Raw genomic sequence first — 14,971 nt, 5'->3', positions numbered from 1 at the left:
AGTGCGGCCAAAGGGGCCGCCGCTGCGGAACAGTCCTCTGAAGCTGGTGGTTTTGCTGCAATGGTATTATTACTCACCACAGGAAGAGTGTAGCTTCAGGGCAGTGTGGGTGGATGATGGTGGTTGTAGTGCAGGGAGTCAGTAATGAACACAGAGTCCGTGTGATGCAGTCCCAAGATCTTTACTCACAGTTGTTGCAGTCCAGATTACAGGTACCAGAGCTATCTCACCCGTCGTGCTGTGCGTACTCAGTGAGGGGCTCAGTCCACCCCCAGATAGCTCCGGAGTACTTAGCAGGACCCCATTCTGTGTGTCCTTTCTCTGGCCTTCTCCCTGCACCTCACACCCAGTGACACTTCTATCCGGTATCCTCGGGCCTTGGCGGGCGACTTGTGTTCCGTCCCCTGGGTCCTATGTGGCTACCTTCTTAGTGAGACTGGTGTGGACTTTTGCCTGCAGTACATGAAATGCTGCAGCCTCCGGTTTCTAGTTGAGCCTTGCTGTTTCTCCTCTAGTTGAGGGACCGGTTCCCCTTATCTGGCCTGACCCCTCTACCTCCTGGTAGCAGCGGGAGTACAGGTGGCCTTCTGCACGGCCCGTAGCCCTAGGGTCCCTTTGGTTCCTGGAGCCTTCCTGTTCCCACTCCTCTCTTCTCTCCTTCAGTCCTGGGCCTCCCAGGCTAGGCCCGCCTCCGGAGCAGAGCTCATGCCGAGCCTCTGCTCCTGTCACTTTTCCTCCTCTGACTGGTTTGCTCTTTCTAAGATGGCTTCCTATTTATACTCTCCCTGTCATGTGCTCCCCTAAGCTGCTCCCCTAAGCACCCACTACATAGGATCCTCCCACCAGCTAGGGACCTGGGACTGTGCTCTCCCTTAGGAGCAATCTCGCCCTAACCCCACTGCGGGTATGTGTTGGACGCAGGTGTTAGGGTCCTGAGCCATACGCCTTCCTTACCTGAGGGTGAGATACCACACCTCTGGGTGAGATGCAGTAACTCTGTGGTGACTGCACCCTCAGGGGCGCCACACACCTTTCTGCACAGTTTTGAAATGGCGACGAAGATGTTTAGTGCTGACGACGATGCCATTATCAGCATAACTATTCCGGTGATTTACATGCTGGAGCACACATTAAACAGAATTCAGAGTCAGGTGGTCGGACAAGAGGAGGTGGAGGAAGTAGAGGAGGAGTCGTATGCGGAAGGGATAACATCTCCAAGGTCCAGACGGTTGGCAGCACCAAGGAGGCAGGCATGGGAGGGTGAGGGAGAGGGATTAAACAGGGCGCATGGTAGCAGCCAAACTGTTGAGGAAGGTGCAGGAGCCGAGGAAGAAGTGGAGGATGAACTGGCGATGGGCATGGAAGACTCATCAGATGAGGGAGACCTTGATCACATTTCTGTTGTGCGAGGTTGGGGGGAGAGGGCAGAGGAAAGAAGCATGATTCTTACCTCGCTACCAACACAACAAGGACTTGGTCCTCCTGGATGCGCAAGACACATGAGTGCCTTCTTGCTGCACTACCTGCAACATGACCCTCAGATTGCAGAATTCGAAGTAATCTCGACTACTGGGTTGCCACACTCTTAGATCCCCGGTACAAAAGTAAATTTGCCGAAATAATTCCTGCCATAAAAAGGGATTGACGCATGCAGGAGTATCTGCAGACGCTGTTGCAGAATCTTACATGTGCTTTTCCACAAAACACCAGTGGTGCACGAAGTGAATCTCACAGTTCTAACTTGCCAACCGCGGGACTGTCGAGTCTTCATCACTCAAACCGTAACAGTAACACAGTATCTGCTGGTAACAGCAATTTTGTGAAATCGTTTCACCACTTTTTTAGACCATCCTTTGCAAGGCCATAGGAGACAAGAAGTCTGACACATAGTCAATGCCTAGAGAGGATGGTGCAGGAGTATCTCCAAGTGAACATCGAAGCCATGACTGTGTCACTGGACCCTTGCTCATTTTGGTATTCCAATCTGGAAAAATGGCCGGAGCTCGCCACTCACGCCTTGGAGATCTTGTCATGCCCTGCAGCCAGTGTTCTCTCTGAACGTGTGTTCAGCGCTGCTGATGGTGTGCTGACAGATAAGCGCACGCGGCTGTCCACTGAGAATATAGACAGACTCACGTTCATAAAGATGAACAAATCATGGATTCGCAAGGACTTTTCTAATCCTGTGTTATCCTTGGGAGGCTAAAAGCTTGAGGATTTGGTAATATCACCTCACCAACCGTTTTAAGCAACTGTGGGGCAATTGATGCCACTTAACCCTAGAACGCATGACCATAAAAATCTACACTTTCATATACCTGGGGCCTTTTAGGCCCGTGTGCAAATAACATTGAATAACTCAAACTCAAATGACAAACAACTATATACATGAAGAATACCTAGAGTTTCAAAATTCTAACTAAAGTAATCTTGCAGAAAATAGAAAACAATTAACAGGGCGGGACTGCGAGGCCCCAGGTATGCGTTCTAGGGTTAAGTGGTGTCTGTGCCACAATTTTGGGAAAAAATGGAAACTCTTTTTGGAGTCCCCTTGCTGTGTCTTACGTGACGTTGGCATCGTCAATTCCAGGTGGGTTGGGTCGCTCCCCCCCCCCTTTTAACTGTAAGAAACTACATACACTATGGCTTGGGGTAACACAGATGATTGAGTCTGAAGAGCTGTTTACTCAGAGGTCTGCTCCAAATCTTCAGTGTCTGCTAGTCAGCGTAGAATTTTTAACTGCATCTAGCCTAGGCAATACTTTGGGCGTAGTAGCCCAGCTGCGAAGCAAGCTGCACCGCCTGTGTATCTAATAAGAATTTTTAAATGCATCTAGCCTAGGCAGACTGTGGGGACCCCCAACCAAACCCAGACGCTCAGCCCCCCTACCGCCCCCCTTTCCTTGACAATACAATAATGTAACTCTTACAACTGGATGGGTGAGGATCGGTCACAGCTTTATTAACTCTTTATACTCATTCCATTAGAAAGACATTTTATTTCTAAAATAATTCAGCTTGTTGCAGCATGCCCTGGGTCTCCACTCCGGCAACTTGGCCAACAAGTGTAACTCTCCAACATGTCCTTTCTATTTCCAGGCCACGGAGGATCCTGCGTACTCGTATGCAGGACTCTGACCCCCACCCATCACTCTTAATGCTTGTTCCACTCCGTCCTGGAGTCCTGACAGGAATATGTCCAGTCCAATATCCATTAAGTGAACACCGTCGGGCCGTATGAGGCCTGCTTTATCTCCTTCCAGTTGTCGGTGTCGTACCACTACACCGCCTCTGTCTCTTCTAAATTTTGCCATCCGAATATTTATTACCCGCCTTGTCCGTTAGATGGCCGTGATGTCTCGCGCACCTTGCCATACCGCTATCGGCACAATCTCTGACCATACTATACCTAGTTTTGTGAAAAATTCTCTGAAGCGCTCAGTGTCTAGTTTCATTATTGCCATTAGTTATGCGCTCTTGTGATGACCTAGGTTGTTTCCCCTGGCCTGTATAACTAAGATGACCAGACATCTTGCCTCTCTCCCTACCTTGATTACCTCCATTAGTACCTGTGGCCATAGCAGGCCTCTAATACCTCTCCAGTTGAAATATGTGTTATGAAACTCTAATTTCCTCCCGCCTGGGCGGACTTTCGCCCTTTAATCTGCCCAATATATATATACGAGTGGCCTATCACCCACACTGTTGGCTTAGCGTCACCTGTAAAAGAAACAAACCACGTTAGGATAACAAGTCCGGTCTTATGTATCTTGCCAAACACGTGGATCACCATCTCTCTATCCTCTGAACTTCCGTTTCTGACAGTCCTGCTCTTGCTGCTTCTGTGGCCGCGCCTATGCGGAATGAGTGTGTCCCGTAATCTTTGGGGTGGTTCCTTGACGATGTTATGCATTTATTAAATATAGCTTGGAACTGGTATCTTGATAATGGCGTCCCATCAATGTGTGATAGGAACAAATTACTTTGTGATCTGATGGTTAGATATGGTTTTACTATTGTTACCCGACTCAGTGTACCGTTTGTGGGTTGTAGAAGTACCCAAGTGCCCCTGCCCGCTGGAACCATTTTCGATTTGTGTATGCGTAGACGTATTGCATTATTGCCTATGACTACGTCCTGGTGTAATAAGCCTCCACTGGTGCTAATTTTGGATTGAGGGACTAATTCGCTTATGCATAGCGCCCCGAAGAAGGCGATCACAAATGCAGTAGACAGTAGTGTTGCTTCAAATTGTGAGTGTCATGTTAATGGTGTTAGGGATATGATGTGAGAAATCAGTTTTAGTGACACGTGACGGGACGTCTACACTCCTGACTTGGCTGACCCCTTTTCCACCCTTTTATGGATTGTCTGATGATGAATCTTTGTCACATCTCCCCAATTCAGTAGTTGGAAGTGAAATGCTACTCCGGTCAGACACCGCTGCGCTGACGCCCCTGATATGCCCCTCATCATTAGCTGGTGGAGAAATTCTATGGTGACTTGTGATCTGGCTTGTTCACATTGGTCAACCCGTCTGCCTGCTACTAGTCGTGTCCACTCTTCCCATGCCTTACCGTATGCTTGCCACGTCGACGGGGCAACTGACGCTCTGATTAATGGCATCAACTATTCGCCACTAGATCCCATAGGGAAGGTGGGCAACTGTTGTCCCGATGGGTGGGCATTGTGGAAGAGCTCTGTGAAAATCTGCCAATTGAATTGTTATAAAGCGTTAGCAGCAGCTTTAGACCCCTCAGCATAGTGGCTAGCGCGGACCCATACATTGTGTTTTAGGCACAGGAATGCTAGCCTGGGTAGTAGGCCTAGCACTGGGAGAGACGATGATGCCATCTTATTAATGCAGTGAGCTAAGCTGGTGTTTTTTGTTATGAAGCGTATATTTTTGTAAGCCAGGAGCGCGCCCCATATTTCTATTGCTACCACTATTGGGAAGAAAAATTATTTTCAGGGCTAGATGCAGCGAAAAATTATTATTAATTGAAAAGCTGGTGGAGCTTGGTATAGATGGCCTAATACAATGAGACCCACACACTGCTAGAAGGCCAAATATTTTTTCAGAGTTAGATGCAGAAAAAAATTATATTCAGTTTGCAACCTGATGGAGGTCAGTATAGATGGACTAATAGAACAAGTCCCACACACTGCTAGAAGGCCAAATTTTTTTTCAGAGGTAGATGCAGACAAAAAATTATTTTGAATTTGCAACCTGATGGAGGTCAGTATAGATGACTAATAGAACAAGTCCCACACACTGCTAGAAGGCCAAATATTTTTTCAGTGCTAGATGCAGAAAAAAATTATATTCAGTTTGCAACCTTATGGAGGTCAGTATAGATGGACTAATAGAACAAGTCCCACACACAGCTAGAAGCCCAAATATTTTTTCAGAGGTAGATGCAGAAAAAAATTATATTCAGTTTGCAACCTGATGGAGGTCTGTATAGATGGATTAATAGAACAAGTCCCACACACAGCTAGAAGCCCAATATTTTTTCAGAGGTAGATGCAGAAAAAAATATATTCAGTTTGCAACCTGATGGAGGTCTGTATAGATGGATTAATAGAACAAGTCCCACACACAGCTAGAAGCCCAATATTTTTTCAGAGGTAGATGCAGAAAAAAATATATTCAGTTTGCAACCTGATGGAGGTCAGTATAGATGGACTAATAGAACAAGTCCCACACACTGCTAGAAGGCCAAACATTTTTTCAGAGCTAGATGCAGAAAAATATTATATTCAATTTGCAACCTGATGGAGGTCAGTATAGATGGACTAATAGAACAAGTCCCACACACAGCTAGAAGGCCAAATATTTTTTCAAAGGTAGATGCAGAAAAAAATTATATTCAGTTTGCAACCTTATGGAGGTCAGTATAGATGGACTAATAGAACAAGTCCCACACACAGCTAGAAGCCCAAATATTTTTTCAGAGGTAGATGCAGAAAAAAATTATATTCAGTTTGCAACCTGATGGAGGTCTGTATAGATGGATTAATAGAACAAGTCCCACACACAGCTAGAAGCCCAATATTTTTTCAGAGGTAGATGCAGAAAAAAATATATTCAGTTTGCAACCTGATGGAGGTCTGTATAGATGGATTAATAGAACAAGTCCCACACACAGCTAGAAGCCCAATATTTTTTCAGAGGTAGATGCAGAAAAAAATATATTCAGTTTGCAACCTGATGGAGGTCAGTATAGATGGACTAATAGAACAAGTCCCACACACTGCTAGAAGGCCAAACATTTTTTCAGAGCTAGATGCAGAAAAATATTATATTCAATTTGCAACCTGATGGAGGTCAGTATAGATGGACTAATAGAACAAGTCCCACACACAGCTAGAAGGCCAAATATTTTTTCAGAGGTAGATGCAGAAAAAAATTATATTCAGTTTGCAACCTTATGGAGGTCAGTATAGATGGACTAATAGAACAAGTCCCACACACAGCTAGAAGCCCAAATATTTTTTCAGAGGTAGATGCAGAAAAAAATTATATTCAGTTTGCAACCTGATGGAGGTCTGTATAGATGGATTAATAGAACAAGTCCCACACACAGCTAGAAGCCCAAATATTTTTTCAGAGGTAGATGCAGAAAAAAATATATTCAGTTTGCAACCTGATGGAGGTCTGTATAGATGGATTAATAGAACAAGTCCCACACACAGCTAGAAGCCCAATATTTTTTCAGAGGTAGATGCAGAAAAAAATATATTCAGTTTGCAACCTGATGGAGGTCTGTATAGATGGATTAATAGAACAAGTCCCACACACAGCTAGAAGCCCAATATTTTTTCAGAGGTAGATGCAGAAAAAAATATATTCAGTTTGCAACCTGATTGAGGTCAGTATAGATGGACTAATAGAACAAGTCCCACACACAGCTAGAAGCCCAATATTTTTTCAGAGGTAGATGCAGAAAAAAATATATTCAGTTTGCAACCTGATGGAGGTCTGTATAGATGGATTAATAGAACAAGTCCCACACACAGCTAGAAGCCCAATATTTTTTCAGAGGTAGATGCAGAAAAAAATATATTCAGTTTGCAACCTGATGGAGGTCTGTATAGATGGATAATAGAACAAGTCCCACACACAGCTAGAAGCCCAATATTTTTTCAGAGGTAGATGTAGAAAAAAATATATTCAGTTTGCAACCTGATGGAGGTCTGTATAGATGGATTAATAGAACAAGTCCCACACACAGCTAGAAGCCCAATATTTTTTCAGAGCTAGATGCAGAAAATAATTATATTCAATTTGCAACCTGATGGAGGTCAGTATAGATGGACTAATAGAATGATGCTATGCCCAAAAGATTTTACTTCACTAGGTGCAGTAAAAAAATTGGTATTCTATACACAGGTGGTATATCTTGCAACACAGATAGGCTACTCCACTGACTAACACACTCTGCAATAGGCCAAAAAGGATTAGCTTTGCTAGATTCAGCCAAATGCTGTGAAAAAAAGTTGCACAGCACTGGCACAGACCTGCCTGGCAAAAACTGATAGGAACTGATGTAAGCTAGTCCTGAAAAGGACTCCAATTACAATTAGTCTTTACTCCCACAATCTATCTATTTAAGAGCACAGACCTGCCTGATAAAAGTCGTAGGAAATGCTGTAACCTAGTCCTTAAAAGGACTGCAATCACAACTATTCCCTACTCCCAAGCTATCTGTAGATTTGTGCGAAAATTGGCTTGAAATTAACAAGGTATAGCGCACACAGCAACAGCGGTGCCGTCTAACACGCAGCTGCAGCAGTGAGAAAATGGTGGCGACGGGGAAAATGGCTTGGTCTTATAGGGCAAGGACATGTGACATACACTGCCAATGACACATGCCCTTGCTTGTGTGAAAAAAAGCACTTCGCTCCGTGTGTGCGCTGCTGATAGGCTGACAGATTGCACCTCCCCACTGCAAATGCGGGAAAGAGAAAAAAAAATGGAGATCTTCATTGTTCCTGCAGAGATCCATCCCCTGCCCCTCCCCCCACCCCGCTGTACACTCAAACTGCGTATTAACATTAATTTTCATCATTACTGAGAAAAAATCCAGTTATGATTTTGGTGCACGAACAGTTATCGAACATAACCTCGAACAGCCGAATTTTTCTCAAATTGTTTGTGTTCGCCGAACGGCTCGAACACCGCCCAAAACAGCACGAATTTGAGATTGGCGAACAGTTCGAGTAGAACAACGCTCATCTCTAATCGGCAGAGATTGTAGCAGAATCTTACATGTGCTTTTCCACAAAACACCAGTGGTGCACGTACTGAATCTCACAGTTCCAACTTGCCAACCGTGGGACCGTCGAGTGTTCAGCACTCAAACTGTAACAGAAACACAGTATCTGCTGATAACATCAATTTTGCGGAATCATTTCACCACTTTTTTAGCCCATCCTTTGCAAGGCCACAGGAGACAAGAAGTCTGACACATAGTCAACGCCTAGAGACGATGGTACAAGAGTATCTCCAAGTAAACATTGAAGCCATGACTGTGTCACTGGACCCTTGCTCTTTTTGCGCTTCCAATCTGGATAAATGGCCCGAGCTAGCCACTTACGCCTTGGAGATCTTGTCATGCCCCGCAGCCAGCGTTCTGTCTGAACGTGTGTTCAGAGGCTGGTGGTGTGCTGACAGATAAGCGTACGCGGCTCTCCACTGATAATGTAGACAGACTCACGTTTATAAAGATGAACAAATCATGGATCCGAAACGACTTTTCTACCCCTGTGTCATCCTGGGGAGAGTAAAAGCTTGATGATTGGTTAAAATCACCTCACCAACCATTTTAAGCTTTCAAATTACTAATCATGTTTATCTGTATCTTGGCTGGAAAATTATTTGGGCTTTGTAGCAGTGTGCAGTACTGATTCTATTAGGCCATCTATACTAAGCTCCACCAGATTTAAAATTACTAATCATGTTTATCTGTATCTTGGCTGGAAAATAATTTGGGCTTTGTAGCAGTGTGCAGTACTGATTCTATTAGGCCATCTATACTAAACTCCACCAGATTTAAAATTAATAATAATTTTTAGCTGCATCTAGCTCGGAAAATAATTTTGGGGCTCCGAGATGCGCCAGACACATAAGTGCCTTCCCCCACACTCTTCGATCAACCTTATCATTTTAATAAAGACCAAAAAAATGGTAATTTTTGAAATTATAAGCATTAGCAGGTTATTAGAAACTGAAATCAAACAGTTTTCAACTCAAAACTTTATTCTAGGTGATGTTACATTTGCACATAGGACCCTTTTTCGAAAGGAGCTTCTGAACTCTCTCGTCCATTGAATTTGTCAGGTTTTGGATGGTTTCTGCTTCAATTGTTTTGCATGAGGACAGAATACCCTCCCAGAGCTGTTGCTTAGATGTGAACTGCCTCCCGCCATCATAGACACTCCTTTTGATGATGCTCCAGAGGTTCTGAATGGGGTAGAGGTCAGCGGAGCATGGGGGTCACACCATAAGTTTGTCCCCTTTTATGCCCATATCAGCCAGAGATGCAGATGTGTTATGTGCAGCATGAGACGGTGCATTATCATGCATAAAAATGATCTTGCTGTGGAATACACGGTTCTTCTTCTTGAACCATGGCAGGAAGTGCTGTTTGAGAAACTCCACATACACTATGGAGTTCATCTTTACCCCTTCAGGGATCCTTAAGGGGCCGACAATCTCTCTCCCCATGATTCCAGCCCAAAACATTACTCCACCTCCTCCTTGTTGGCGCTGTAGCCGTGTTTGCATGGGGTGTCCATCAACCAGCCATCCTCCACTCCAACCATCTGGACCATCGAGCGTTGCACGGCACTCATCCGTGAACAAAACAGTTTTGAAATCAGTCTTCATGTAATGTTTGGCCCACTGGAGCCGTTTCTGCTTGTGTGAAGTGGATAGAGTAGGTCAACAGGATGGCGTATGCACAGCTGCAAACCTCTGAAGGACCCTGCATCTTGTTGTTCGGGGGACGTTGGAGGCAACAGCAGCTTCAAAAACTTGTCTGCTGCTATGACAAGGCTTTTTTGCCGCTGCTCTTTTAACCTGACGTAATTGCCTGTAGTTTGCCCTTATCAGCACGCACATGTGTGTACTGTGAATCAGCTACATACTTCTTGATTGCCAAGACACTTCATCCTGATCATCGCACAATGTTGATTGTAGTCATGCCTTGACCTAAACACTCCACAATTTGTAGCTTCTCAGCAGCCGACACATCCTTTTTCTTTCCCATTTTGGCAGAAAATGGAGGCTGCTTAATAATGTGGGACAGCCTTCTTAAGTAGTCTTGCCTTTCATTGGACACACCTGCCAAACTAATTAGCACAGGTGTCTGCAATTGCTTACAGTGATATAAAGAGCCCTGACACACATCAACATCAATGAGTTTAACTGACAAACAAACAAATTCTTCCCTTATCACTCCTAAACACTTTTTGCATAATAATTTGGAACACAGTGTACATGTGCTTTTCCACAAAACACCAGTGGCTCACGTAGTGAATCTTACAGTTCTAACTTGCCAACCGTGGTCTGTATGGAGTTGTTCAATAAAGGGACCAAAATTAAGATAACATAGATGGGAGAGGTCTCTATGAATAGGAATTCCTAAGTATTTGATACCCTGTGAGGGCCAGGCAAAGGGAAAGTTGGACTGGATGGAATCCTGTATGGATTTGGGGAGGGAGACATCGAGGGCCTCAGACTTTGCTGCATTGATTTTAAAATTTCACCATGTAACAAAGTGATCTATTTCAGCCACAACAGCAGGGATGGATATATGTGATTGAGTGATATATACTAGGACATCATCAGCAAATAGAGAGCACTTGTACTCGGTGCCTCCCACCTCAATCCACCTAATATTGGGGTTATGGCGAATTGATGAGAGCAGGTGCTCCGTCACTAGGATGTATAAGAGAGGGGACAGAGGACATCCCTGCCTTGTCCCATTGGTGATTATGAAAGGTGATGAAAATGTTCTGACGCGCCCCCTTGGCCTTGGGACACCCGGAGCCGGACCCTTTTTGGTGGATGCTGGTGGTTGTAGTCTCCGTGGCGCCGACCCGTTTCCGTGGCTCAGGGTGGTCAAACCAGTGGCGGAACTATTTATGTGGTTTTGATGTTTAAATGTCCGACTATGCCACCCGTGGATTGCGGTCAGAGTGAACCGCCGCTGTAGGGCAGACCGCTGAGTCTGGTGTGGGTGCAGCAGAGCGTAGCATAACTCCCCACGGGAGGAGTATAGCCTCAGGGCAGTGTATGCGGAGGATGGGGGTGATGGTGCAGGGCAGCAGCAGTAACGACACGGAGTCAGTGATGCAGTCCAGGGCCTTTACTCACAGTTCTTATTATCCAGACCACGTCTGCAGGTAACGGCTGCCCACGTCGTACTGTGCTCACCAGGTGAGGGGCTCAGACAACTCCCAGATAACTTTGGAGCGCTTCACAGGACCCCCTTTGTGTGTCCTTTGTCTGGCCTTTCTTACCAACCCTTCTGTCCGGCTGCCTCAGGCCTCCTCTTGGTAAACTTGGCGCCAGTTTCCCTGACCCTATGTGGTGCCTTCCTAGCGGGTGTAGCGAGGGGCTGCGCCACATAAAATGTCACAGCCTCCGGTTTCGAGCTGAGGGTCGTTTCCTGCCTCCACTAGTTTCGGGGACCGGTCTCCCCCTTTGGCCTGACCCCTCCACGCAGGTGAATTCGGGCGTGCGGTGGCGACTCGCCCGTCCGCACCCCTGGGATCCCTTCGCTCCTCGTTCCTGGAGCCTTCTCCGCTTCTCTTCCTTCCTTCTCCCTCTTCCAGGCCTGGGCCTCTGTTACTAGGCCCACCTCCGGAGCAGAGCTCATGCAGAGCCCCTGCTCCTTGTCACTTCTGCTCAGACTTCTCTGCACTGAACTAAGATGGTGCCCACCTTTTATACTCCCTTCTCAATGCACCCAGGAACTGCTTCCTCCCTGCTCCTGCACTACAGGGTTCCCCTTCCTCAGTGTTCCCTCCCCCCACTCCAGCCAGGGACAGAGACTGTCGTGCCCATCTCAGGGGCATATTGGTCGCCCTGCCCCACGGCAATGTGGTGTAATGCATGCAGGTGTCGGGTCCTGATCCACACTCCATCCTTACCTGAGAGTGAGATATCACACCTCTGGGTGAGGTGCAATACCTCTGTAGCAACCGAGCCCTCAGGGTGCTACAGTTCCGTTTATCTTCAGCCTAGGTGACGTATTGCGATACAGGGCCGTGATTTTGGCTATAAAAGGGTCCCCTAGACCCCTACCCCAAACTTTTTAAGAGAATAATATATGGCGTGCCAGGAGACTCTATGGAATGCTTTCTCAGCATCCAACGAGAGTATCTAATTACAAATTTTTAACTGCATCTAGCCCAGGAAATACTTTGTGCCTAGTAGCAGTGTCTGCTAGTCAGCGGATTATCCCGGCTGTTAAGCAAGCTACACCACCTGTAATTTGGACACTTAATTTTTTCAAAGGAAATGCTTCGGGACCACGGGATACTCATTGAAGAGCATCAGGAGGCACCCCAAGGCATAGGGGCTGGGACTGGCAGTAGGATGCCTTGCGGTGGACAGCCAAGCTCGATCCTTATAAAAGCTTTTGAACTGCAGCAGCTTTAGTGGACGCTACTGGAGCTGGAATTACGCAGCTGCTGGCATGAGACTTGCCCTCCAATAGATCCTTGTAAATGGATTTAAAGTGTATTCATTCAAATTAGAGAGACAATTTAAATTAAAAAGCTTAGAGCTGCCTCCACCACAGGGGGGCTTGCTCGACCCACCAGCGGACAGGCACCAGTATTGGGAGAGGGGGGCTGGCCGTCAGGGTTCACCGCGGCTCTGGCACAAACCCGGCGACACGGAGGTGGCACGGGCAGGAGAGGACTGGCCGTGTCGGCTTCTCACTTTTTGGATTTTAGAAGGGCATGACATGCCTATATCTGTGTCTCCCCCTCCTTTTACTCCTCCACCTCTTTTCTTTTCGCATGACTATATGTACTTTTCACTTTTCCATGTGTTAGTTATGTCTTCTGAGCAGTTTGTCAGCTTTTGGACCCCTCTGAAGGTGTTTTCTATGTGTTTTTGTTTGCCTGCCATTGGTTTTAACGGTGTTCGAAGGTGTTCGACGAACAGTTCGACGAACAGTTCGGCGAACACACGGGTGTTCGACGAACCGAACCGAACTCGAACACTACGGGGGTGGCTCAACACTAGTCTGCAGTCACACAGAGTGACTGCAGACTTATCACTTTTGACCGGACAACCCCTTTAAAGGCTTAGTAGAACTGGCGATTTGCTACAAATCAAACATTTTTGAAACATTAATTGAACAATGTGAATTTTAGGGCTACCTCTTTAGAATTGTTTCTGGAGAGTATACCTAAAGACCATAGTGTAGCGTTGCTTAACATATAGAACTCACTTTTTTCTTCTCAGCCATTATCTTCTCCTCCAAATCAGAAGACATCATTTTTCCCCTGTCAAGACAGAGCAGTCATAATATTATATCCTATGCATCCCAGTGTTACAAGTAAGCTTTGAAACATTAACTATTTAGTACTTTTAAAAAGAAGGGATGTCCTTACGTAGTGTAGTTAGCGCTGATCATATCAGACTGTAGGTGCATCTCCATTTGACAAGGGAGATGACAACTTCCAGCTGTCAATTTATTCCTATAAAATTTGTTCTGTAGCACTGAGAGTTAAGTCCTTTCTATTATGTGCATACACTCCTGTCTGAGTCCTCAATATTTATGTGCTGCCAAACCCCTCCTCTCCCCATTGCCATTTATTGGGAAGGCTGCCAGAGGGTGGTGTAAGCCAACAGCTCTAGAATAATAAGACAAAGCTCTGGGCTTATTCTTTGGCTAATAAGTGAGACAGCTACTACAAGACATTGAATAAAAAGTTATTTAATCAGTGGCTTTTACTATATGCTTGGAGAGTGGGAAGTAGAGAAGAAAAATATGTGATACTTAAAAAATTAACATTTTACTGTATTAGTAGAGCTGGGCTGTTGACCTGTGGTGTAGCTTCCAAAACCTCCAGTTATCAACTGTTATGGCTAGGGAAACTTAAAAAATTGACACTCTGGTCCAATGGCTCAGATTGTCTCAAGTAAGTAAAGCCTTTGACATCCATAAGATTAGGGGAAAGACCCTTTCATAATCTATGAACCCTGCTGCATTTTCCAGCTAAACACAAAGACAAAATTGTTCACACCCTTCTGTTAAAGTAAGAAATAACTTGTAACTGACAGAAGTCATTTTCAATTTAAATTTGCTGTATATTGACTAATGAAAATCAAACAATGATTTTGAATTGTGGTTTAAAAAAAAAAAAAGAACGATGAAAATGGTCTGGACAAAAATGATGGCATCCTTAACTTAATATTTAGTTGCACAACCTTTTGAGGCAATCACTGCAAACAAATGATTTTGTAACTCAATGAGACTTCTGATCTTGTCCATACATACAGTGCTTTGAAAACGGTATTCATACCCTATGAACTTTTCCACATTTTTACACATTACACCTACAAACTTAAATGTATTTTATTGGCATTTTATGTGATATACCAACACAAAGTAGCAAGTATTTTTGAAGTGTAAAGGAAAGAGTATATGGTTTTCTAATTATTTAAAAAATATAAATCTGAAAATTGTGACATACATTGTTTATTTAGCTCCTTTAACTCAATACTTTGTAGGACCACCTTTCACTGCAATTACTGCTGCAAGTGTTTTGAGGTACATCTCTACCGGCTTTGCACATCTAGAGGCTGAAATTTTTGCCCACTCTTCATTTCAAACTAGTTCTAGTTAAATGACCTTGGATAGCGAGCAACTGTGAACGGTAACGTTCAAGTCTTGCCACAGATTCCCAATGGGATTTAGGTCTGGACTTTGACTGTGCC

General features: G+C 45.0%; 1 protein-coding gene across 3 annotated transcripts in view; it reads right to left on the bottom strand.

Annotated features, from left to right (window-relative positions):
• The window catches only part of LOC141265491 (glutamate decarboxylase 1-like), a 279,089-nt gene that overhangs the window by 131,392 nt on the left and 132,726 nt on the right, over positions 1–14,971 (bottom strand). For all 3 annotated transcript variants that reach the window (XM_073678644.1, XM_073678645.1, XM_073678643.1), the window contains exon 8: positions 13,479–13,533. In XM_073678644.1, the coding sequence (XP_073534745.1) occupies positions 13,479–13,533 (55 nt within the window). The remainder of the gene's footprint in view (positions 1–13,478; positions 13,534–14,971) is intronic.

This window comes from Phyllobates terribilis, unplaced genomic scaffold, assembly GCF_046119375.1.
Source record: "Phyllobates terribilis strain yellow unplaced genomic scaffold, ASM4611937v1 Scaffold_4__5_contigs__length_816908805, whole genome shotgun sequence".
NCBI classification, from domain to species: Eukaryota; Metazoa; Chordata; class Amphibia; order Anura; family Dendrobatidae; genus Phyllobates; species Phyllobates terribilis.
The sequence above is the reverse complement of the archived record's forward strand: the minus strand, read 5'-3'. Positions and strand labels throughout refer to the sequence as shown.